The sequence below is a fragment of the Arabidopsis lyrata genome (assembly GCF_000004255.2).
Source record: "Arabidopsis lyrata subsp. lyrata unplaced genomic scaffold ARALYscaffold_7, whole genome shotgun sequence".
Taxonomy (NCBI): domain Eukaryota; kingdom Viridiplantae; phylum Streptophyta; class Magnoliopsida; order Brassicales; family Brassicaceae; genus Arabidopsis; species Arabidopsis lyrata.
Genome location: NW_003302549.1, coordinates 339,044 through 364,246, shown reverse-complemented (window position 1 = coordinate 364,246; position 25,203 = coordinate 339,044). Strand labels below are relative to the sequence as shown.

Sequence of the window (25,203 nt, the reverse complement as noted above, 5' to 3'; positions counted from 1 at the left end):
ATTGAGCCCACTTTGACACCCTTAGTTGGAATCAAGTCTTGGTTTATGTGTGTCAAAGGCCATTGGGCCATTAAGACAATGTGGCCCATCATGTTATTGGGTGTAGTGGTTTGACCGACATTGTTCAAAAAAGTCAAGCTTAGGTAGTATATATAATGAAGATCTTAACCAGAAAAAGATTTAAGCTAAGAAAAGAACTTGCTAAACCTAATCTTGAACAAAAGTAAGAAGTATAAACAGGAAGATCAAAACGCAGTTTGCCAACCAACCCTAATACTCGTGTGAGCGGAGAACAAATTCACTTTTCAGTACGATTCCGATGAACGCTACAGAACAGTCTCTTCTCCATGCGTTTTCGAAGAAATCTTCGACCGTCGAAGACCAGGAGATGCCCATCCGACCTCTCAATGCCTCAAGCGCAGAGAAACCGGAGATCGACGTTGCAATTGGGGGTCTCTTCGACATATTGAAGGCTGAGAAATCTGTCGTCGAGAAGGAGCCTGAGGCATTCCGACAAGCCGTGGGCAATATTCTCGAGCGGCGTTTGTTCTACAATCCATCTTTCGATATCTACGGTGGCATCACCGGACTTTTAGATTACGGTCCTAGTGGCCGCCTTGTTGAACTTAATGTACTTAGCCTCTGGCGTAAGGTGAAGAACAATCACTTATCTCTGCACAATTCGGTATAGACAAAGACTGATGGAATTTAATTTAATTTTTTTTAACAGTTTTTCGTTAATGAGGAGGACATGCTTGAAGTTGGTTGTTCAGCTTTAACACCAGAGATTGTTTTCAATGCATCTGGGCACGTAAAAAAGTTCACTGATCTTATGGTCAAGGATGAGGTAAATGGAGCATTTCACCGTGCGGACCACTTGGTCAAGGGTTATTGTGAAAGTCGAAAGAAAGATGTTACCATCTCTGCTGAGAAAGCTGCTGAATTGGACAATGTTCTCGCTGTTGTGGAAGATCTTTCTGCTGAAGAGCTTGGTGCCAAAATAAAGGAGTATGGTATCACTGCTCCCCACACTAAGAATCCACTTTCTCATCCTCCTCGCCCGTTCAACTTGATGTTTCAAACATTCTTTGGCCCAACTGGTTCATCTCTCGGGTGAGTATATATTTTTCATGTAATAAATCGTTTCTATGCTTGTTTGTTTTATCAAAGTTAATTTGTTTTTTCTTTCTTTTTTGTGTGTTTCAGTTACCTCCGTCCTGAAACTGCTCAAGGCATTTTTGTGAACTTTATGAACTATTATAATGACAATGGGAGAAAACTTCCTCTTGCCGTGGCTCAAGTTGGTCGAGTCTTTAGGAATGAGGTGGATATTCTACTTGATATATTTATCTCAATCTGTCTTTTAAGGTATCTTTTTTCTTATTATCTCTGTGTTTCGATCGCAGATATCTCCTCGTCAAGGGCCTATTAGAGCTCGCGAATTCTTGCTGGCAGAAATTGAACACTTTGTCGATCCTGAGAATAAGTCACATCCCAAATTCCCTGATGTAGAATTATTGGAATTCCTTATGTTTCCAAGAGAAGAACAAGAAAAGTCTGGCCAATCTGCTAAAAAACTTTGCCTCGGCGAAGCTGTTGCCAAGGTCAGTATTTGTAATCATATTCGCCGACGTCTTTTTTTTTCTACAACTGAAAAATGCATGTATTCTTATAGGGGACTGTCAACAGTGAAACTCTAGGATACTTCATTGGGAGAGTGTATCTTTTCCTTGTCCATCTTGGCATAGACAAGGAACGGCTGCGTTTCCGCCAGCACAAAGCAAAAGAAATGGCCCACTATGCAGCAGATTGTTGGGATGCTGAAATTGAGTGTTCATATGGGTGGATTGAATGTGTTGGAATTGCAGATCGGTCTGCTTACGACTTATGTGCCCACTCCGTAAGAAACTTACCTCTTACATTAACTCTATTTTCTCGTCATTTTGTTTGACAGCTAGATAATTAATGTATTCAAAACCCATATGTATGTTTTCCTATTTATAATTTTTACTAAGTAGATTGTGGACTCTCTGTTGTATGGCAGGAAAAAAGTGGCGTTTCTCTTGTGGCTGAAGCGAAATTGGCAGAGCCTAAAGAAATAGAGGTATTCTCTTCCACATTTTCATCTCTGTCTTTACAACGTAACTTGTCCTTAATACGGTTCTTTTTTATTTCAGAAACTTGTTATTACTCCTGTGAAGAAAGAACTGGGTGTTGCATTCAAGGCAGATCAAAAGAATGTGGTTGAAGCTTTAGAGGTAAACCGACTGTGAAGTCTCTATTGTCTTACTGAATATATATTTTTCAGTTGATGAATAAAGAACATGCTTTGTGTAATGTTTTGTTAGGCGATGAATGAGCAAGAAGCTATGGAGCTGAAGGCAACCCTGGAATCCAAAGGTGAAGCAGAGTTTGAAGTGTGTACCCTCGGGAAAAACGTGACCATCAAGAAGAACATGGTGTCAATCTCAAAGAAGAGGACGGAAGTGCGCAAGCGGTTTTTCACTCCGTCAGTGATTGAACCATCGTTTGGTATTGGTCGGATTATGTATTGTCTCTACGAGCATTGTTTCAGCACAAGGCCAAGCAAGGCGGGAGATGAGCAACTGAATGTGTTCCGTTTCTCTCCTCTTGTAGCACCCTTCAAGTGCACGGTTTTGCCGCTTGTGCAGAACCAACAATTAGAGGAAGCAGCGAAAGTCATTTCCAAACAACTCAAATCTGATGGCATCAAACACAAGATTGAAATCACTGTTACGTTAAAACAGATTGAAACTATAAGTGCTTATATTTTCAAAAAGGAGCAACTATAATTGAGAAGATTCACGCTTGTGTGTGTGTGTGTGTGAGTGTGTGTGAATAGGTGCATCCATAGGAAAGAGATATGCAAGAGCCGATGAGCTTGGTGTGCCATTTGCAATAACAGTGGATTCACCGACATCAGTCACGATAAGGGAAAGAGATAGCAGAGACCAAGTCCGAGTCAGCTTGAAAGAGGTAGCTTCCGTCGTGACCTCCATGGCTGAGGGGAAGAAGACGTGGCAAGACGTCTGTGCAAGGTTGAATGGTTAGGGTCGGGGCTGTGTTTACAAATACTAAGCAGTATTATTTCATGCATGTTCTTGCTACTAATGAAACCAGTTGTAATTAACCTAGTTAAGATTGTTAACTACATACGTTAGATAAACTAAAACTATGTTAAGTGTGCTTTAAAAACTGTTATTATACGGATTGAGATGTTATCACTATACCAGTGAGGAATTACGACCAGGGGCACTTGCTGTTTGCGTTTTATTTTAAATCTTACATTCCTCTGCAAAATTCAAGATATCGACTGCTTACCATAGAAACAGGCCCGGCTCAAATATTGGCGAGACCATGTGCCGACTCAAAGAAATTAAGGGCTTTGAGATTAAAAAAAAAAAAAAAAAGTTAAAGGGGTGTGTTATTGGTTTATTGATTTGTAAATGTACATATGTGAAAAAATGCTTTTGTCCTCTCACAGACCGTTAGTTCATAATGTTAGTTTAGTGGTTTTATTTTCTTAGAGTTAAAAGATGTTAAGGAAAATAACTAAATTAGTTTATTGAATAATGAAGTCCAAGATATATTTTAACCTACATTGAGAAATCCTTTCCGAAAGCATTTGAATTATGGAAAATATTGTTAGATATCATCGGAGCTGAGATTTCTTTTGCTTATGATCAGATTTTGTGTAAATGTAAAAAGAGAGGAAGAAACATAAATCTAGCTAAATACTGGACAACAATGGCAACAAAAACCACCAAGTTTCTTCAAACAGATAAAACTAGTGTCCCAAGAATCACCGAAACCCACCAAAAAAGCCATTAGAACACCTCGATGACCTTAGTTGCGAGGACACGATCCCTTCTTTCGATGTAATCATAAGGAAACCACCCCGCTTTGCCTTTACATTCTCCTTCTGCCCACCCGCTACTCACTACCTGGATCAGCATAAAGACATGTGAATGAGTCCTCAAAGATCAAAGATGAGTTTTAAGATTCTTTCGGTTATTTGATGTCCCGAGCCAGAAAAGAATGGTCTTATATGCTTTGATTTGAATGCTAACCTCTCTGATAACAACATACTCTCCAACTGATAAGGTGAGCTCAAAATCAGATTCAGCTTGATACGGAAACATGACCTGTGTGGAAAAAGATAGGCAACTTAAGAGATTAATTAAGCTCTTGTGAACATAACAAGATGACATTTTTAAGTACATTAACCTCTCCTAAGAAGTATCCCATGGCGTCTGATGTTCCATTATGCATTTGAGAAGCATTGACTCCATCATTGGCTTCTTCATAAGAAGGAGGAGGCCAAAATGTGATGTTCTCTACTTGTGGATTTTGAGGGGCTTCGATTCTTTGTTGCTCAAATCTCATCTATACAATGAAATTATGTCACTCGGAGATTAACAATGTAGAAAGATGTGGCCAATGGAGATATATATACCTCTCCTTCTAGCCGTTCAATAACCTCAAGGATCCTTTGATGATAATTACGCTCTGCTTCAACCTTTTCATAGAAACATGCAAAAGCAAGAGAGTAAATAAATGATTTTGAAGCCAAAACAACTTCCAAGTCTTACCAAAACAGTTGTCTATGTAAGTACCAAAGTTATTAGCCGCTGAAGAGTTTGGTTTTGCTGTTGATCTTCGACTCCAGCCATGGCAGAAGCTGCTTCCTTCCCCAATATTGTCATGTTTGATTTAAGGTCTTGTAGTTTTGCTTCAGCAGATTCCAGCTTCATTACTAGTTCGGGATTACCGGGATTCTCTCTAACCTTAGCTTGCCGTTTTGATACTTCTATAGTCTGCGTAGGTTCAAGAAAAAATGTTAGTAAAAAAAACACAATTTAGTGTCAGAAGTTAGAAGAAGCGGCGCTGCTGAGTACCTGAGCTTCAGCTTCTTGTCGCATCCGATCATACCGCTGTGTTAAATGTCGAGCATCCTCCAATGGGGCACCCATTACCATTGCCCTTAATGGCTCAGCGACCTAATAACTTCATCATGTAAAACTTAGCTATATTGCTACAAAAAAAAAGTGCATAGATTTTTCCAAATAAAACGGTTTGAAACCTGAGTTCCAAGAGTCTTCAAGAGATTTCCGCGCTCTTTCTCCATTTGAGCCCGGGCATTTGCGAAACTTAGTGAAGCTCTTGTTAGTGTATTACCACTTGTACATGTATTTTCCGAACCATATCTCCTACTATCCTCACACAACTTAGTCCCTAACCGCAACAAAATGAATCAGAAGACAATTATATGATTCTTAAAAACAGTAGAAACACAAATGCATAAGAAAAAAATCACCTATTTCGACTTGTTTGGATCCAGTAACGATAAATCCTTCAACACCACGAACAATATCCCGTTGAAAATGCTGAGAAGAAAAGTAAATTTCAGGGTTTCAATGAAGAAACTGTACCAAGACCAAGATAATTAAAGTTGTTGTAACAAGCTGGAAATATCAAAAACCTTAGCAGAACGTGTTGAGAGGTAGAGCTTCTCGAGTTTCTGATGGCGATGAAACTCTTCCTCATCGGTTATTACAGTGTCTGAACCTCCATAACCTCCTCCCCCAAATTGTCTCAGAACAGCCTCCATCAAAATTTGCAACAGAACATAGAAAACATCAACATACAAGAGCCTTTGAAAGCTTATTGTAAAAAGATTATCAATTTCAGAGATCAACGATTAAATATCAAACCAATAGCACCAAAGATACAAGTAATCACAATTGAGCCTAAATCAACTAAAATTGTAAAAAAAAAAAAAAAAAAAAAATCAATTTGAGAGATCAAAGATTGTAACTTTTCCAACTTTCACACTATCGATTAAAGACCCAGACGCCAACACCATCTACTCAGATCAAACTCAACCAAAACCCATCAATTAATCATAAGTAAAATTGATAATCTTGAGATATAATTTAGGGTTTTATGAGTTTTCAATACCTGTTGCTGTCTGGCCACTTGTTCTCTGAGCTTAGAAGCTTGCTTTCTGATTGTTTCCATTCGTAAAGAAAACACTATCTCTCGATCTTCGTCTTCTTCCTCCTTCCTTGTGAGAGAGAGTGGGTTTGAAATCAAAACCTACCGTTTGGTATGGTATCAGATAGAACATTAACTTTGAATTTACTTTTACTTTTTCAAGTCTCACTTTTTAATCTTATAACAAACCTAACCCCTATACTTTAAGAATCGTCAACATTTTACCGCTATTGGTCTCCATCAGACAAATATCCTCATTAATGTATGATTTTTTACCTTCATATATTCCTAGATATTTAACTTTTGTATTCAAACTCCAAAACTCTACTAATATAACCTATTTGCATAGTGCTAACTGGCAACAATCAGAGCATATTAGAGTACTTAATTCCTAAGACACTATTTGTCATGATTGGGACATACTAAAATCCGAACCTCTTCACAAGAAATAAGACGATGACGACTATAGCACATCCATTGATATCGCACCTATTGGAAAAGAGTCAGAAAATCCAAACTGTCCACGATTGCAAGTAGGAATCAGTAAACCGTAGTCTAAGAAACTCAGAGACAGTGACCATGGTATAGTATTTAACGACGATCAATACCACCAATGCCACAGAGTTTTCGTCGGTAATTTTGCTTTTTGAGAACGATAGTCGCTTCGACCAAACACATCAAGCAACTAAAACCAGATATATATCAAAAAAATTTCAAATAATGAGATGTAGAGTTTTCTTTATAATTTGTATATAAGATAAGATTGATAAACAATAAAATCTAAAAGTATAACATCTGAAAATCATGTTTAATTGAAGTCAATAGTTCTTTCTCAGAGAGTTTCGTTTTGTCATTATACATTTCTGACGTAAATGCTATTTGAAACATTGTGATGATGAAGAAAGTACAAATGGTTAATCGTGATGTAATATCAAAATATAGACCGTTGATTCTCCAAGCAGATCCTAAGATGGCTATCCATAAAATACAACCAGCCCCAATCCCATCCACGTCGTAAATCAATTGAGCCAATGAGACTGTAGCGATGATGACACTTAACGTAAGGAGAAAAACATCCCATCTCTGCCAAGTGTAACAGTTATAAAACATAGATACACTCACAATTAATGATATGATGGCGAGCAAGATTGGTCGGCCTTTGAGACTAATTTGTGGTGGATCCCAAGGAATAAAACAATAAGCTAATCTGAAAACGTTCTTTTCATAGTAAATCGTTTATGTAAATCAAATGCCTAACGGCTAAAATTTATTGCTTTATAATAAAAGGAACTCGTCCATTGCTAGATTTCCAATCTAAAATAAAATTTATCTTTGTTGGGATATATTATCGACTGCTGCAAAAAGACAGAGAATAGTGACTACCATTGTTTTCTTTAAAATTTAAGATTTATTCTTCAAATGTCCAAAAGGGAAACAAATCTTTCATTTTTAATTATTATTCATCACAATAAATCTAATACAACATGTACAAATATTTATTATTTAGTAATAGCCACTCAAAATGTATAAAACTTTTGTTTTCTATATATTCACACAACAGCCAAATTCTTGTGTCCCATACAAAAAAAACTCTCCACCATCTTTTCACTCTCTCTATTAGAAAAACAGTAAAAGAGAAAAGATGGATTGTTTGCTTTGCTCCCCAATTTTACATGTTTTTCTAATTTTTCTTTGGTATTTTAGTTAAAATTTTGTTAAATCAAAGTCTTTCCTTTCAACCTGGTCCAATAAGATATCCAATGATAAGAAACTTAAAACTTAAAAATAAGTTGAATCATCGTGATTTGTGTTGAGTTAGCCAAACAAATTAGTGGTCTTTTACACCTTCAAATGGGTAAAATTCCTATTGTAGCCGTTTCTACAGCTGAAATAGCTCGAGAAATTCTTCAGGTAAGTGATTTATTTGAATTTAAATTATTACTTTTTTTTTTTTTTACAACATAATATTTTAATGATTCATCTAAAGCATTTATCTGGATTCTAAATTCTAACAAAATTAAAATAAACTAGTTGAAGCCAGTAGTTTTTTCTTTGACAAAAGAAGCCACTAGTTATTCCTCGAGTTTAAAACCGCGTCCGTATAAACTACTGATGTGAACGCCATTTGAAACATTGCGGTGATGAAGAAAGTACAGATAATTGATCCTGATGTAATATCAAAATATAGACCGAAAATTCCCCAAGCAGATCCAAAGATGGTTATCCATACAATATAACCAGCCTCAAGCCCATCCATGCCGTAAATCAATTGAGATAATGAGATTGTAGCGATAATAGCACTTAACGTAAGAAAATAAACATCCCACCTCTGCCATGTGTAACAGTTATAAAACATAGATACGCTCATCACTAATGTCATGATGGCAAATTGGCAAGCAAGAATGATCGTCCTTTGAATGTAGTGTGTGGTGGATCTGAGGGACCAAAACAACAAATCAATTTTAAAACGTAAATATACATTGACAAGAATCCAAAGTATCTGAATAGAAAATAGCTGAAACTCATATCATCTTTGTATGCAATCACACTATCCCATACTCTTACGACTCCATATATTGATATAATTGCGAACTTAAGCATTATTGATCGTGTGGAACTGTCATTTACTCCAAAAATTATAGTTTTGTTTGCCACATTTTCATCTGAGAAATCCATCATCGTTTTCTCACCCGACAACATATTAAATTTTTATGTTTGTTGTTTCTCTTGAAAAGCCTAGAATACGAAGATGATAAAGAAAGCTTGGTTTACCTAAGGCCAAGCATCTTCTCATTTATAAACAAGAGAAATAAAAGGTTTCATTATTTGGATAATGGTATAAAAAATTTGTTTATCGAATCGCTAAACATTAAAATACAAAATCTTCAAAAACTTGTTAAGTTTTTTCTTTTTTAATAAATGATCAATCACGTGTCACATACCTCCTAAAAAACAGTATACTGTGTCTGTATGTTTAATTCTTTTCTAGTTTTTATTTATTTAAAGCCATATCCTTCTGATTATAAAGCACTACGTGTTTGTACGCCAATTTAACAAATTCCTTTTCCAAAAACTATTACATATCTAAAAAGATCATCTACGTGCGAATACAGATAAAAATAGCTTAGGTTTAAATTTGGAATTGTATTACTATAATATGACATCTAGAAAGAAGATAATATATGATATATCATTATGCAAAAGATGTCCAGTGGCGTACTAAACTCACAAAAATTGTGTATTAGCTTATATATTTTATAGTACTTTGGATATCTAAGAATTTGTATAGTTTATCATAATGTAAGAAATAGATTATCAATGTACAATTAACGTAAGAAAAAAGCTTAGGTCAATAGGTCCCTCAATATATATTTTCGCTGAAAAGTGATTATTGTAATAAAAATCCATAAACTGTTATAAACCACATGTTGGATGGACTCCATAACCGTGGACCTTATGCATATTCTAGAAGGCCCATGTCCATGTCCTAGAAGGCCCATGCCCATGTTCTTGAAGATTCTCCTTATGACGGCCTATATTGTACTTAGTGGGCTTTTGGGCTTTAGGGTTTACTAGCCCAATGAGGATTTGTCTCCCCTCATCATGTATATATATGTATCGAAATCTCATTCATTAATCAATAGAACAACACAGTTTACAACACGTTATCAGCACGACTTGCTCTTAACGAAAACCCTAAAACCCTAACCCTAAAAATCACGGCACTGTTCATCGCCGACACTGTTCATCTCGGTACTGTTCACCGCCGTACTGTTCATCGCCGTACTGTTCATCGTCGTACTGTTCATCGCCGCACTGTTCATCGCGGGTATTGTTCATCGCGGCACTGTTCATCGTGGTACTGTTCATCGTGGTACTGTTTGCGGTTCGTTGCAGCAGCGTGAGTTACCGAGGTCTTTAGCTCCCGGTTCTAGTCCATACAACCCCATAAGGTGAAAGGTAACATCAAAACCCTAAAGCTAAAGAACCAACAATTGAACTTGAAAGTTAAGCAAAGAGAAACCCTAAAACGAATGATGATTGATTAAGTGATTGCTTTGCTTGTATGATTTGATTGCTTGTTTGATCCGATTGCTTGTTTTCTCGATTGTTTGACTCGTTTAGGTTGCTAGAAAAAGTTGATTATCGCTTAAGCTAAACTCGCCTAAGTTGCTAGAGAAGTTTCAATTGTCTAAACCTAAAATCGCAAAACGAAAATACATAAGCTAATAACCGAAACTTTAAAGGTCTAAAAACCTAAAACCTAAAACGAATCTAATCCAAAAAATTCCATAAGTTTAAATCGGCTTGATTGAGATTGTTTAGGTTGTTAGATTGTTTGCTCCTTTGATTGATTACATGCTTAACACCCTAAAACTAAAATTGCATGAACCCTAGAAAACTTAGAAAAGATAATCCTAAAAGAAATCTCAAAACCCTAAAACCTAAAATCCTAAATAAAATAGGAAACCCTAAAATCTAGGAAACCTTAAAATCCTAAATAAAATAGGAAACCCTAGATAATAGGAAATCTTAACAACCCTAAATCCTAAATAGGGAATCTTAAAATCCTCAATAAAATAGGAAACTTTAAAATTCTAATAGAAAGCATGAAAACCTAAATAAAATCCTAAATCCTATTGTACTCTAAATCCTAATTAAATTAGGAAATTCATAAATCCTATTCAAGATAGGAAAACTTTAAGAAATAGAAAATTTCCAAATCCTAATTAAAATAGGAAATCTTAAAATCTAAAATCATAAGTGAAATAGGAAAATTAATCCTAAAGTAAAGAGGAAAGTAAATCCTAAAAAGGAAAAGGAAAAGTTAATCCTAATAAAAAGAGGAAATCTAATCCTAAGCAAAAGAGGAAAGTCAAATCCCTAAGTAAATCGATTCATGGTTCGGTCTCAAATACCGCATGACACTAACGATTACATGATTTTGACTCAAAACTTTTCCTTGTAGATGTTGAATTACAACTTGTACTTTACTGCCCTAAATTTCTTAGGAGATAATTATTTTAAAATGGGCAATGGATACTAAGATTATCCTAAAGTCAAAAGGACTTGGTGAATGTATCTAATAAGGCAAGAATGCCAAGAGAGAAAGATAGATACAAGACAATATTAGCCACCATCTTATTGAGAGTCTCATAATCCAGGACTATAAGTCCGTGGATGAGTCTATTGCTAGATGAAAAAAAAAATAAAAATAATGACTTACAGATAAAAACAGTGAGTTACGACCTCATAGATTAACCCCATTACCTAATGCCAATAAGGCCGCAGAGGATAAGAAAGAATCCAAAGAATCTAACCACGTCTAAAGTGATAGACCACACGGCCGTGACCGTGGTGGATGGAAAGGACGTGGTTGTGGCCACTATAACTCATCCGGCCGTGGGAACCACTATAACCGTGGATGTAGACCCAATTCCGGCCGTGGTCGAGGGCGAGGACGATGTGGTATTTCCAAACCACAACACTCGACCAAATGAGTATGCCATAGATGTGGTATTGAAAGGACGTGGTTGTGGCCACTATAACTCATCCGGCCATGGGAACCACTATAACCGTGGATGTAGACCCAATTCCGGCCGTGGTCGAGGGCGAGGACGATGTGGTATTTCCAAACCACAACACTCGACCAAATGAGTATACCATAGATATGGAATGGGAAACCATTGGGCTAAGATATGTAGGACTTCCAAACATCGTTGTGACCTCTATCAAGAGAGTGTAAAAGGGAAGAATCCTAAAGCCCATTTGGTATATAAAGATGGTGAACATGATCAAGATGATCTAATAGAGTATGAAACTTCTGATTGCATAAAAGAATCAAGTTGATAAATCTTACTTCGACATCAAAACCTCTATGTTTTTCTTTGCATTTTATGTGTTCATTGATTGTTATTTGCTTGAATTTATTTTATATTATTTTATGTTTAGAACATGATTCTTGTCCATATAAGAAATGGCCGAGGACAAGAACATAATTGTGGTGGATAGTGGAGCCACACAAAAGATAAGAGATATTTTCCTAAATCTCATAATGAAAAATGCCAATATTAGCACCATAGCGGGTATAGCTAGTCTTATTGAGGGCCATGGTCATGCCCATATACTTTTATCAAAGGGCACGCATCTTGAAATAAGCGATGCCCTATATTCACCCAGCTCGAAGAGGAGCTTGTCAAGTTTCAAAAATATAAGATTGAATGGTTTCCATATTGAAACAAAGGGTGAAGGGAACAAAGAATTCCTAAATATAATTGAGATCACCCAAGGACATAAGAAAGTCCTAAGAGACTATACCCGCATTATCCACTGGTCTCTACTATGCTAAAATCGATATGATCGAAGCTAATATGGCAATGAACAAAGAGTTCATCGAGAAATTCACTTTATGGCATGACCGGCTTGGCCATCCGGGTCATAGTATGATGCGTAAACTAATAACTAATTCAAAGGGGCACACCCTAAGAGAGAAAAGAGTTATCCCTAAGAATCTCACGTGTGAAGCATGTTCACAAGGGAAACTCATTATAAGGCCATCACCGGCTAAGGTAAATAAAGAGACCTTAAAATTTCTGGAAAGGATACAAAGAGATATATGTATGGTCCTCATTGATGCATCGACAAGATGGTCGCATGTTTGTCTCCTATCTACTAGAAACCAAGTGTTTGCTAGGTTATTGGCCCAGATAATAAGACTGCGAGCCCACTTTCCAGATTTTCCGCTTAAGACTATACGTCTAGACAATGCCTGTGAATTCACGTCCCAAGCGTTTAATGACTATTGTATGTCCATGGGGGTAAGTGTGGAACATCCCGTAGCACATGTACATACACAGAATGGATTAGCGGAATCCTTCATTAAACGAATTCAATTGATAGCTCGACCATTACTCATGAGGTCGAAGCTCCCAGTAGCCGCTTGGGGACACGCTGTTTTACATGCATCAGAACTTATACGCATAAGGCCATCTAGTGAACATAGATATTCACCATCCCAATTACTTATGGGTCATGAGCCAGACATATCCCATCTAAAGACTTTCGGGTGTGCCATATATGTACCGATTGCTCCACCACATAGAAACAAAGATGGGACCTCAAAGGAGGATGGGAATATATGTTGGATTTGATTCTCCCACCATTATTAAGTATCTAGAGCCAACTACGGGTGATCTATTTAAGGTTAGATACGCGGATTGTCATTTGAATGAATCCGAATCTCCTACTATAGGTGGAGAGACGAACAAGCTGGGTAAAGCAATAAAAGAAATATAATGAAATCAAACATCCTTAAATTGGCAAGATCCTCGGACTCTGGCATGAGAATCAGAGGTCCATAAGATTATACATTTGAAAAGCTAGCTAATCAATTGCCAGATTCCTTTGCTGACCCAAAGAAAGTTACAAAAACGTACATACCAGCTTGTAATGCACCAGTACGTATTGATATCCAAAAGCGAATCAATGAAATTGCTACCGAGTCTAACACACGAAAGAAACGTGGTAGACCAATAGGTTCCAAAGATAAAAATCCTCGAAAATCAAAGAAAAGTGCAATAGGAATCCGAGGTTACTAAGGAAACCATCCCAGACATGGAGATAAGGCCGGCCGGCTCTAAGGTACAGGTACCATATAATGTAGCTTGGGACGCCAAGCTGCAAAGTATTAAAGGTCCTGACCATAATAAATCTCAAATCGATTATATCATGTCTGGAACATAATGGAACATATAAGAAATGTCGACATAAGATGATTTTGCATGCAAGGTAGCACTTGAATTTATGAATATAAATGAGGATCAGGAGCCCACGTCTATACTAGAGTGCACTCAAAGACTTGATTGATTAAATGGTACAAGACCATAAAACGTGGAGCTAAGAATCATTAAGAAAAGGAATGAGTTTGGTCCGACCTTAAGGACACCATTCGATGTAAAAACCAGTAGGACACAAATGGGTCTTTGTGAAGAAGAGAAATGAGAATAATGAAATCGTGAGATATAAGGCACGGCTTGTTGCACAAGGATTCTCACAAAGACCGGGGATAGATTATGAAGAAACATACTCCCCTGTGATGGATGCTAAGACATTTAAATTTTGCTAAGTCTAGCTATATAAAGAAAAAGACTTGATTTGCGGCTAATGGATGTAATGCCTGCATATTTATATAAGTCCACTAGATGATATATATGAGATTACCAGAGGGTATTGAGCTCAAAGATAAAGATAAGAAAGGGTCTCGAGACCAATACTGCATAAGGCTGAACAAATCGCTTTATGGACTGAAACAAAGTGGACGCATGTGGTACAATAGATTAAGCGAGTACCTAGTCAGAGAAGGTTATAAGAATGATCCCATCAGTCCATGTATCTTCATAAAGAAATTTGCAAACGAAGGGTTTGTGATAATAGCAGTATATGTGGATGATTTGAACATCCTTGGAACCTCTGGGGAAATCGCCCAAACAGTCAAATATCTAAAGAAAGAATTCGAGATGAAAGACCTAGGCAAGACAAAATTCTGTTTGGGATTGCAACTTGAGTACATGAATAATGGAATCCTTGTGCATCAAAAGGCATATACTGAAAAAGTACTCAAGAGATTCAATATGGACCAGGCCCACCCATTGAGCAGCCCAATGGTGGTGAGAAGCCTCGGATTGGATAGTGATCCATTCGGTCCAAAGAAGGATGAGGAAGAAGTTCTCGATCCTGAAGTGCCATACCTTAGTGCCATAGGAGCGTTAATGTACTTTGCTAGCCACACTAGACCAGACATATGTTTTGCCGTGAACCTCCTTTGCCTAAATTTAGTTCATGATCAACCCAAAGGCACTAGAAAGGTTTGAAAGAAGGTTTGGTTAAATTTTAAATTCTATTCTTCCTATGTTTGTTTATTTGGGTTTTATTCTATACTGATCTAACCAAAGAAGGTCTAGTTTGCTTTGGTTTAGTTTGTTTTGCTGATGCAGGTAAAATCAGATTATGGCATGGTCAATAGATAGGAACTACGTGTGGCTTGATCCCTTCCAAGGGTACGTAGGCAGCCTTCTTCAAGGCGCAGCTACTACAACATCAAAGACCATCATATGAGGAGACAACACAGCCTGTATCGCTCAGCTCAAGGACGGCTACATCAAGGGAGATCGGACGAAGCACATTCTAACAAAGTTCTTCTTCACGCATGACTTGCAAAGGGATGGAGAAGTTCGAGTGGTACAAGTTCGATCCAGCGACAACTCAGCCGATCTCTTTACCAAGGCATTACCAACATCGACATTGAGGAAGCTCACGCATCAAATTGGAATGCAGAGACTTAAGGACTTGCAGGGATGACCAAAACAGGGGGAGTAATACGTGCTGTACTCTTTTTCCTTAACCATGGTTTTGTCCCAATGGGTTTTCCTGGTAAGGTTTTAATGAGGCAGCATCCCCAAGCGTATTACTGAGATCCTTTGGCATCTACACGGTTATGTCATCCAAGGGGGAGTGTTATAAACCACATGTTGGATGGACTCCATAACCGTGGACCTTATGCATATTCTAGAAGGCCCATGTCCATGTCCTAGAAGGCCCATGCCCATGTTCTTGAAGATTCTCCTTATGACGGCCTATATTGTACTTAGTGGGCTTTTGGGCTTTAGGGTTTACTAGCCCAATGGGGATTTGTCTCCCCTCATCATGTATATATATGTATCGAAATCTCATTCATTAATCAATAGAACAACACAGTTTACAACATAAACAAAATTACAAATCAACGTAAAAAAGCTTAAGTCCTTCAATATATATGCTGCGTAGTTTTTTAGCTAGTACCGCAAAACAAATATTATTAGATTATTATATATACTAATATTCGTATAAATCTTGAGAAAGCTACGTAGGTGGTGTTAACCACGTTCTTTTTGTCGTAAGTCGTTTATGTAAATCAATCCCTAACGGCTAAAATTTACTGCTCGTATATTAAAATTCTTTTATTCGTCCATTGCTAAATTTCCAACTTTAAATTTATTTGTTATCTTTAAAGTAAATTGTATTTTTAAATGCCCAAAAGGGAAACAAATCTTTCATATTTAACTAGTATTACTTACCATACACATATGCATAAATCTGAAACAGAATCTACGAATATTTAGTAACAGCCACCCAAATTGTAAAGAACTTTTGTTTTCTATATATTCAAATAACAGCCAGATACAAAAAAAAAAAAAAAAAAAAAAAAAAAAAAAAAACTCTTCACCATCTTTTCACTCTCTGTATTAGAAAAACAGTAAAAGAGAAAAGATGGATTGTTTGCTTTGCTCCCCAATTTTATATGTTTTTCTTATTTTTATGTTGTATTTAGTTAGAGTTTTGTTAAATCGGAGTCTTTCCTTTCCACCAGGTCCAAAAGGATTTCCAGTGATAGGAAACTTTAAACTTAAAAATCAGTTGAATCATCGTGGTTTGGCCGAGTTAGCTAAACAATTTGGTGGTCTTCTACATCTTCAAATGGGTAAAATTCATATTGTAGCCGTTTCTACCGCTGACATGGCACGAGAAATTCTTCAGGTAAGTGATATTTATTTGAATTTTAATTATTACTTGAATTATTATTTTTGACACCATTATTTTTTAATGATTCTTCTCAATCATTTCAATTTGTTTGGATTCTAACAAAAGAAAACATGAATGGATTCAATTAAAGTATTCGGTTATGTTAGGTTCAAGATGTGGTTTTTGCAAATCGGCCAGCTAACGTGGCGATTTCATATCTTACATACAACCGGGCGGATATGGCGTTTGCTAACTACGGTCCACTTTGGCGTCAAATGAGAAAGATTTGCGTTATGAAGCTCTTTAGCAGAAAGCGGGCCGAATCATGGGCCTCAGTACGAGAAGAAATTGATTCAATGGTTCAAACACTGACCAACCAAACCGGTTCACTGGTTAACGTGGGAGAGTTGGTTTTTGCTTTGACGCGGAACATAACCTACAGAGCTGCGTTTGGCTCGTTCGCTCGCGACGGTCAAGACGAATTCGTCAAGATACTACAAGAGTTCTCTAAGCTCTTTGGTGCATTTGATATCACAGAGTTTTTACCGTGGATGAAATGGTTTGGTAACCACGGTTTCAACAAGCGGTTAGAAAACGCTAGAAAATCATTGGATGGGTTCATAGATAGAATCCTCGATGCACATATCGAAAAGAAGAAATCGCGAAAACCAGACGATGATGGCTTGGACGATGACATGGTCGATGAACTAATGGCGTTTTATAACGGTGAAAATGGCAGTAAATCTAATAATGATTCACAGTCATCACTCAGTCTCACAAGAGATAACATCAAAGCCCTGGTCATGGTAATAATACAACTAGATTAATATTACAAACCATATGTTAAATTTTTATAATAATGTCATTTTAACTGATTAAGAAGTTGAATTATTATTGTAGGATGTGATGTTTGGTGGGACTGAAACGGTGGCGTCTGCGATTGAATGGGCAATGACGGAGCTAATGAAGAATCCTCACGAACTGAGGAAATTGCAGCAAGAACTCGCTGAGGTCATCAGTTTGAATCGTCAATTTCACGAATCTGATCTCGAGAATCTACCTTACTTCAGATGCGCAATGAAAGAAACGTTGAGGCTACACCCGCCGATTCCGCTTCTGCTCCATGAGGCGGCGGCGGATTCCGTCGTCTCCGGCTACTCGATTCCCCGTGGTTCTCGGGTCATGATCAATGTGTATGCAATTGGGCGTGACAGATCGGTTTGGACTGAACCAGATGCGTTTAAACCGGGTCGGTTTATGGATAACAAGGCTCCGGATTTCAAGGGTAGTGATTTCGAGTTTCTACCGTTTGGGTCGGGTCGAAGATCGTGCCCGGGTATGCAATTAGGGCTTTATGCTATGGAACTCGCCGTCGCGCACATGCTTCATTCTTTTGATTGGGACTTGCCGGGCGGAGTTAGCTCTGGCGATTTGGATATGACTGACATGTTTGGTCTCACGGCGCCTAGAGCCACCAGACTCATCGCCGTTCCGACCTACCGGCTAAAGTGTCCGATGTTTTGAAATGGTGTTGTGTAGCACAGCTTTATACCAGCTGTTTAATTTTACTTCCAATGCAAGAAACTAATAATAATTATCATACTTCAAGAACTACCGCTGCAAGAAACTATAGTAAACAACTAGCTAATTTTGGGTCACAACATAAATATAAATCTTCTCTGTTGGGCCTCGTAGACAAAATACAAGCCCAACCAGATAATCACGCGTGGAAAGAAGGAACACGTGGACTTAGGATTCGGATGACGTGGCTTTACTTTGGCGCGGAACCTTCCTTCATTAGTTAGCCTTGGGGCTACGTACGTGGTCTAACGAAAAAAATGAAAAATCCAGTAGTAATTAGTAATTCTACAATTTAACTTTGTCTGACGATAACAAATGCATGAATCTATTATCTACGTGGTCCATTCATGTAACCCTTTTTGCATATCTATTTTTAGTAACTACCAACACAGCAGACAAGACGTGAGAATATATTCCAACTTCTTTCTATTTGATTTTGTTTATGTGCTCTTTAAAATTAACCAAGATTTTTTTAAAAAAAAAAAAAAAAAAAAAAAAAATGAAGGTGCTAGCCAAGATTTCAACGAGAGAATTTAATGCATCGGACTATTAATAAAAAATTACAAATTTCCTCCACTTTGAAGTCAATATCTATTGAATGCATCTTTAGTCATTATGCAGTACAACTATCTAGATTGCCGACTGATCTTATTATTTATAATGTCGCATAACATATTATACTATCTGATCAGTTGTTCACTCGTTTCATTATTATTAATGCCGCATACAATAACTTGAACACATGACTTCTCCTTGACTAAAATAATAATTAAAAAAACGAACAAACAACATTCAGAAAGAATGCAATATTGACCTCGAAGTCTCGAACACATGACTTCTTCCGGACCAAGAAAAAGAACACATGATCACTTCTTTAGAAATAATAAAAAGGAAAGTAAAAAGGAAAAAAAAAAGGAAACAAAAGGAAAAAAGAAAGAAAAAAAAAAAAGTAAAAAGTAAAAAACAAAGAGTCTTTTCTCCGTAATGTCAATGTCTAACCGCTTCTCTCTTTCTCTCAAGTCTCACCTACCAACTTACTACATTGTACACGGTGTAACATTTTCTCCTCTATCTCTCTTTTGCTGGTTTTTGTTTTACTATTGAAATTGCAAAAGTTGTACCTAAAGAAAACTTCTCTCTCTTGCTAATCTCAAAATGGAAACATTGATCAACCTGATCTCTCTCTCGTTCACAGAAAAGAAAAGTAAAACCCAATGTTTTAATTTGTTTTTGTCTCTCACGCCATCTAAAGATATCTTTTTGTACTGGAATCGTCGTAATTACCATGATCATCACCATAATCATCTTTTGACTGTATAATACATCTTTACTCCTTCTATAGTACCTATCTCTTTCGCCCAAACAGAAAAAATAATCAACTTAGCTACATAATCTCTCTCTCTCTCTCTCTCTCTCTCTCTCTTTTAAAGTTTTCACTTTTAAAATATGATTTTTTCATTAATTAAAAACATTTGCAAGATAGCCCATCATTATCTTACATGGGCAAGCCCACTCTATGATATTAGGCAGCTAATACAGTTCATTTAGGAACCGGACTTGAATTAATTCTCAATGGCTCAACCAGCTCATTCGATGAAAGATTAAATAAAGTGGAAACGACGAACTTGTACGAGTTTGTTTGTGATGGTCGGAAAAATACGTATCGATTTCGGCTCGGTCAGTTAATAGAGTGGAATTTGGCAGAAAGAGACTACAAAATTATTTACATGCATATGAAAATCTATTAGCTAGGAGCCTAGGATCCATGAAGTCTTTCAATATATAGAGGCTTAAAATTATTTTACTCTTCGACGTTATACCTGGACTCAACTAAACCTGTTCTTCTTCAGAGATCATCATAATAAATGTCATACGTAATATTCCCAGTACCGACACAACAAAACATTATTGGTGATTCAATATCAAAATATAGACCGTTGAAGCCCCAAAGACATCCAAGGCTGGCTACCAATATAATACGGGAAACACAAAGCTTATCCATGCCGTAAATCAGTTGAGCCAATGAAATTGCAGCGATGACAACACTTAACGTAAGGAAATAAACATCCCATCTCTGCCATGTATAACATATACAAAACATAGATACGCTCACCATTAGTAAGGTGATGGCGAGCAACTTTTGTCGGCCTCTGAGACTAGTGTGTGGTCGATATGAGGGGGAAAAACAACAAACCAGTCTGAAAACGTATACATATATTAACAAGAACAAGAATAAAAAAAATAAAAAAATATATATATATTAACAAGAATCCAAAGTATTTTAGTATAACATAGCTAAAACTCATTTTTTCTTTATATACAATCACACTATCCCATACTCTTGCGACGCAATAGATCGATATAATAGCCAACTTAAGCAATAGTGCTCGTGTGACCACATCGTTTACGCCTACAATCATAATTCTATTTGAAGGACTCGCCACAACTTCATCTGAAGCATCCGACATCGTACAAATTAAACTTCTTTTCGTTTGATTCTCTAGGAAAGCGTAAAATATGAAGGATCCAAACTTGGTTTTCTGTATTTTCTTTTATATACAAGAGAAAAAAAAAATTCATGGAATATATAGCTTTAATTGTCGAATCTCTAAACATTAAAATACAATCTCTTGAAAACATATATTTTATATATAGAAGAAAACACGTCTCCAAAAAAAAAAAACCTGTTTATGTTTAAATTATTTTGGAGTTTTATTATTTAAGTTAAATCCTTATTTTTTTTAATCTATAAAGCACTACGTGGAATGTATTCATTATTTTTGACTTTTATCATATAAGTTAAATCAAACGTAGTTTACAACACATGTCTATTTATCAATAGATATAAAAATAGCTTATTATTAAATTTGGAATAATTAATGTAAAATGACATGTAAGATAAGTTATCATAATTTAAGACATGTCCAATAGCGTACTAGATTCACAAGAATGTGTCTTAGAACATTTGGTAGTACTTTAATTTGGAAATATGAAAATATATTCTATCATTTGTCATAATTTAAGAAATGGATTAGTTTTCTTGAAATGAATTATTTTGCCAATTAATTCTTAAAGATCCCAAATTATGCAGGTAACTACCGAGTCATGGGCCTCAGTACGAGAAGAAATTGATACGATGGTTCACCAAACATAACGTACGGAGCTGCGTTTGGTTCGTTTGCTCGCGGCGTTCAAGATGAGTTCGTCATGATACTACAAGAGCTCTTGAAAAATGAAAATCTTTGCATCATTCGGTATTGCAGAATTTTTGTACCGTGGATGAGATGGTTTAGTAACCGTAGTTTCAACAAGCGGTTAAAAAACGCTAGGAAATCGTTAGATGGGTAATGGGTTCATAGACAAAATCACCGATGCACAAATCGACAATAAAGAAATGGGGAAATGCTCATATCTCTTTTTGGAGCAGCGAAAGCGGTGAGAATGGCAGAAGATGTAACGATTCTCAGTCGTATCCCGATCATGTTTCAAAAGCTGAAAGTCCAAATATAAAATTAAAATTTTCGCAATGAAAGTCAGCCGGTTCAACCTAACCGGATGGTTCAGGTCCAAAAGTACCAAAAAAAAATACATCAAAATCAACTCTGGTTTTCCTAACAAACAAACACAAAACTGATTTGTAGACTAAGTAAAAGCCCCTTTGTAGTGGGGCTTAGTACCTTAAGGGATACTGATTGTTCCCAAATCTTTCAGAAGGGCATTCATACGCAATGTGTCCCCTTCCACCACAATTCCGACATACCATCAACCGAGCCGTGCAGTCTCTGCTCATATGACCCACTTGCCGACAGTTCCTACACACAATGTCCTCGGACTGGGTTCGGCCGCTTCGGTTTCCACATGGTCTTCGGTCTCCTACTACCCCATCTGTTTTTGGGCATTTTATAGCAAAGTGACCAGAAACGTTACACAGATTGCAGACAGGATCGTCTCTGCAGTCACGGGCTAAATGACCCGTCTTCCTGCAGTTGCTGCAGGCTTTTTCATTTGTGCAATCAGCTGCAAAGTGACCTTGCTTGTAACAGTTGTTGCAGAGTCTAAGGTCACCAGGTGGGAGCTGGCGAGCAGTGCAGTCTTTTGCTTGGTGTCCGGCAATTCCACAGCTGTGACAAATGCCTTGGTTAGTGCAGCTATTAGCCATGTGACCTGGTTCACGGCAGTTCCAACACAGCGACTTTGTTGAGCATTCGGATACAATATGCCTGCCGAGTTTTTTATAGACAATATTAATCTAAGCCAAAATAGTATAACTTGGTATAATGTTGGCCAGTAAAAAGCAAATCCAAAGAAGCACACAAACAAATATATAAATCAATCAATCGAAATCAGCTAAAATGTGATGTACAAATCCACCTTAGAGATTGGGGTGTGTTATCATAAAAGGTAACAAGAACTTCACAAAACCAAGTTAAAAGGTAATAAAGAAATGCAACGATGGAATAAGAAAGGCAAGCAGAGTATGAATGAATAGGTGTACCCAGGAAGGCCACAGTTGTGGCAGATTGAGACATTAGGACAATCTCGAGCAAAATGACCAGGTCGCTTGCAGTTATTGCACGTATTACTTCTTTGGCTGCAAGAGAGAATTCAATGTAGCAACAAAGAAGCAAATTAGTATAGCAGCCTACTCCACCCACAGTTAAACAACTCCTTAGTACATGAAATACAGATTTGAAGAGCAATGAGAGAAACCTGAAACTTGGAACTGAAGCTCTTCGATAAGGATCATCACGGTAAGCAAAACGATCACTAAGAATCTTCCTGCTCCTTGTCTCTGAACTCATTTTCTTCTAAAGACCACAAAATCGGAAAACTCTTCAGAGCAAACGCAAGTAAAAATTATCTAATTCGCCACAGAACAATAATACATACGGTGCGAATTCGAGATGAACGCATTCTTTAAGGTACGATAAAACCCTAATAACTGAATCTCGAGTGAAGGAACTAATAAGAGGCAAAACGAAATCAATACCTTAAACCAAAATCAACCAATACATTCTTTTAAGAAGATAGCGGAAGTCGATTTCACTGAAGAAACAGCAGTGTACCTCCTTCACGGCGGTGACTGGCAGCTGATCTCCGACGACGAAACGAAATTGAGAGATGAGGGAGACTCGTTAAAACAAATTAATGACGTCAGCAATTGGTTTGTTAAGAAATGGGCTTTGAAAACCCAATAACAAACTAAAACCTAAATGGAGCCCATTATGAAATTCACTAGTCTCCTTAATTAAACTCTGCAGATTCACTCACATAAACATTAAAAGAAAAAAACCATCGAAAAAAAGGAAACAAAGGCATAGAAAGAAAAAGGAAATTACAGAAAAAAAAAGGAATTGTTGTGTGACCGTTAACGTTAATTGTGATTAGCAATTTCCTTTTTCCTTTGAACCTCTTTGCTTATATAAATAGATGAGACTCTCTCTCTCACGCAGTCTTTTTCTCGCTTCTTCTAATTCTTTTCTTGTGAGAGAAATCAAAACTCTCTTTTTCTCGCTTCTTCTTCTTCTTCTTCTTCTCCTTCTTACGCACCACTACTCTTCTCAACAACGCTTCTTTTCATTCTTCTTCTCTTCTCGAGCCAATTATGTCTTTATACAGAGACTCTGTGAATTCTAATGATGATCCATGTTTGAAATAAAGGTCGCTGGAGTTAGGGTGATCGGAGCCGGAAAGCATATATCATCGGTTCATTGATTGAATGATCATCTCCTCTATCGTCTTCTCTCTAAATCAAAGATCGATTTCAGTTCGCCCTAAATCCACCGGATAATGATCTAGCCACCGAAGTGCTTTCACCGATGGAGAGAGCTCCCAAGAACGATGGGCTCAAATATGACTTTGGAATGGGCTTTCTTTTTTGTATCGGGCCTTCTTTGCTACAAATCCAACAAGGTATTACTTTCCTCATTCTTATTTTTTATTTTGTTTCCTTTTATTTTCCTTTAAGATTAGTTTAAATATTAATTTAGTTTAGAAATAATAACTGCTAATTAAAATAATTAAACTAATGATTTTAAGATAATACTAAAATTTAAAACAAATTTAACACTTAAATTTTAAGAAAATAATGTTTTTAACTAAAACTATGTTAATGTCACTATTACTTTTTAAAAATTAGTTTAAGTGTTAAATTTTAAAAACGTCGAAAACTAACTGCGCCTAGGCATCCTGTCCTTAATCGGTCCGTAAGCTTTGGTGTTCGAAGTTCGGCATGTTTTCACGTAATATAGATTTAACACTTAAACTCGTTTAAAAAAAATAATAGTGATTTTTGACTAAAATTTAAAACAAAATTTAACACTTAAACTTTAAAAAAAAATAATGTTTTTAACTAAAACCATGTTAATTTCACTATTACTTTTTAAAAATTAGTTTAAGTGTTAAATTTTAAAAACGTCAAAAACTAACCGCGCCTAAGCATCCTGTCCTTAATCGGTCCGTAAGCTTTGGTGTTCGAAGTTCGGCATGTTTTCACGTAATATAGATTTAACACTTAAACTCGTTTAAAAAAAATATTAGTGATTTTTGACTAAAATTTAAAACAAAATTTAACACTTAAACTTTAAGAAAATAATGTTTTCAACTAAAACCATGTTAATTTCACTATTACTTTTTAAAAATTAGTTTAAGTGTTAAATTTTAAAAACGTCAAAAACTAACCGCGCCTAAGCATCCTGTCCTTCATCGGTCCGTAAACTTTGGTGTTCGAAGTTCGGCATGTTTTCACGTAATATAAATTTAACACTTAAACTCGTTTTAAAAAAATAATAGTGATTTTTGACTAAAATTTAAAACAAAATTTAACACTTAAACTTTTAGAAAATAATGTTTTTACCTAAAACCATGTTAATTTCACTATTACTTTTTAAAAATTAGTTTAAGTGTTAAATTTTAAAAACGTCAAAAACTAACCGCGCTTAGGCATCCTGTCCTTAATCGGTCCGTAAGCTTTGGTGTTCGAAGTTCGGCATGTTTTCACGTGATATAGATTTAACACTTAAACTCATTTTAAAAAAATAATAGTGA

At 36.5% G+C, this 25,203-nt stretch overlaps 4 protein-coding genes and 1 long non-coding RNA gene across 7 annotated transcripts in view; 3 read left to right on the top strand and 2 right to left on the bottom strand.

The window, feature by feature from the left end:
• On the top strand, window positions 1-3,270 carry LOC9302901 (glycine--tRNA ligase, mitochondrial 1). The gene is made up of 8 exons (XM_021019453.1): window positions 1-652; window positions 731-1,113; window positions 1,207-1,324; window positions 1,407-1,604; window positions 1,676-1,900; window positions 2,045-2,104; window positions 2,178-2,258; window positions 2,349-3,270. Exons 1-8 carry the CDS (start codon window positions 320-322, stop codon window positions 2,811-2,813), a joined length of 1,863 nt encoding a protein of 620 aa, XP_020875112.1. The 5' UTR covers window positions 1-319; the 3' UTR covers window positions 2,814-3,270.
• Window positions 3,271-3,566: 296 nt separating this feature from the next.
• LOC9304952 (SH3 domain-containing protein 2) lies at window positions 3,567-6,177 on the bottom strand. The gene is made up of 10 exons (XM_002866781.2): window positions 5,983-6,177; window positions 5,504-5,626; window positions 5,339-5,408; window positions 5,105-5,256; window positions 4,920-5,021; window positions 4,638-4,838; window positions 4,478-4,540; window positions 4,249-4,407; window positions 4,092-4,166; window positions 3,567-3,965 (listed from the first exon to the last, which is right to left on the bottom strand). Exons 1-10 carry the CDS (start codon window positions 6,040-6,042, stop codon window positions 3,849-3,851), a joined length of 1,122 nt encoding a protein of 373 aa, XP_002866827.1. The 5' UTR covers window positions 6,043-6,177; the 3' UTR covers window positions 3,567-3,848.
• Window positions 6,178-16,253: 10,076 nt separating this feature from the next.
• On the top strand, window positions 16,254-18,189 carry LOC9304951 (cytochrome P450 84A1). Its single transcript, XM_002868833.2, has 3 exons — window positions 16,254-16,590; window positions 16,743-17,381; window positions 17,476-18,189. The coding sequence occupies exons 1-3, from the start codon at window positions 16,324-16,326 to the stop codon at window positions 18,097-18,099; spliced, it is 1,530 nt and encodes a 509-aa protein (XP_002868879.1). The 5' UTR covers window positions 16,254-16,323; the 3' UTR covers window positions 18,100-18,189.
• A 3,450-nt stretch (window positions 18,190-21,639) lies between these two features.
• Window positions 21,640-23,396, bottom strand: LOC110226908 (zinc finger protein GIS2-like). Of its 3 annotated transcripts, none has more exons than XM_021019835.1 (4): window positions 23,147-23,396; window positions 22,867-22,961; window positions 22,652-22,747; window positions 21,640-22,376 (listed from the first exon to the last, which is right to left on the bottom strand). In XM_021019835.1, the coding sequence occupies exons 2-4, from the start codon at window positions 22,956-22,958 to the stop codon at window positions 21,827-21,829; spliced, it is 738 nt and encodes a 245-aa protein (XP_020875494.1). In that variant the 5' UTR covers window positions 22,959-22,961; window positions 23,147-23,396; the 3' UTR covers window positions 21,640-21,826. The 3 variants fall into 3 exon arrangements, with proteins under 3 accessions (XP_020875494.1, XP_020875495.1, XP_020875493.1); XM_021019836.1 differs by having other exon boundaries at window positions 22,867-22,964; window positions 23,223-23,396; XM_021019834.1 differs by having other exon boundaries at window positions 22,867-22,964; window positions 23,147-23,395.
• A 228-nt stretch (window positions 23,397-23,624) lies between these two features.
• The window catches only part of LOC110226909, a 5,629-nt gene continuing 4,050 nt past the window's right edge, over window positions 23,625-25,203 (top strand). Inside the window, exon 1 of the long non-coding RNA XR_002330793.1 lies at window positions 23,625-24,069. This is a non-coding gene — a long non-coding RNA (uncharacterized LOC110226909). The remainder of the gene's footprint in view (window positions 24,070-25,203) is intronic.

Bases quoted from the DNA above. Each gene is read 5' to 3' on its own strand.
- LOC9302901 (XM_021019453.1), top strand. From the start codon at position 320: ATGAACGCTACAGAACAGTCTCTTCTCCATGCGTTTTCGAAGAAATCT. The intron at 1,114-1,206 runs GTGAGTATATAT...TGTGTGTTTCAG, and splicing joins CCAACTGGTTCATCTCTCGG to TTACCTCCGTCCTGAAACTG. The intron at 1,605-1,675 runs GTCAGTATTTGT...GTATTCTTATAG, and splicing joins TCGGCGAAGCTGTTGCCAAG to GGGACTGTCAACAGTGAAAC.
- LOC9304952 (XM_002866781.2), bottom strand. From the start codon at position 6,042: ATGGAAACAATCAGAAAGCAAGCTTCTAAGCTCAGAGAACAAGTGGCC. The intron at 5,409-5,503 runs GTTTTTGATATT...TTTTCTTCTCAG, and splicing joins TCTCAACACGTTCTGCTAAG to CATTTTCAACGGGATATTGT. The intron at 4,839-4,919 runs GTACTCAGCAGC...GAACCTACGCAG, and splicing joins GACAAGAAGCTGAAGCTCAG to ACTATAGAAGTATCAAAACG.
- LOC9304951 (XM_002868833.2), top strand. From the start codon at position 16,324: ATGGATTGTTTGCTTTGCTCCCCAATTTTATATGTTTTTCTTATTTTT. The intron at 16,591-16,742 runs GTAAGTGATATT...CGGTTATGTTAG, and splicing joins TGGCACGAGAAATTCTTCAG to GTTCAAGATGTGGTTTTTGC. The intron at 17,382-17,475 runs GTAATAATACAA...TTATTATTGTAG, and splicing joins ACATCAAAGCCCTGGTCATG to GATGTGATGTTTGGTGGGAC.
- LOC110226908 (XM_021019835.1), bottom strand. From the start codon at position 22,958: ATGAGTTCAGAGACAAGGAGCAGGAAGATTCTTAGTGATCGTTTTGCT. The intron at 22,748-22,866 runs GTTTCTCTCATT...TCTCTCTTGCAG, and splicing joins GCTTCAGTTCCAAGTTTCAG to CCAAAGAAGTAATACGTGCA. The intron at 22,377-22,651 runs GTACACCTATTC...AAAACTCGGCAG, and splicing joins CACAACTGTGGCCTTCCTGG to GCATATTGTATCCGAATGCT.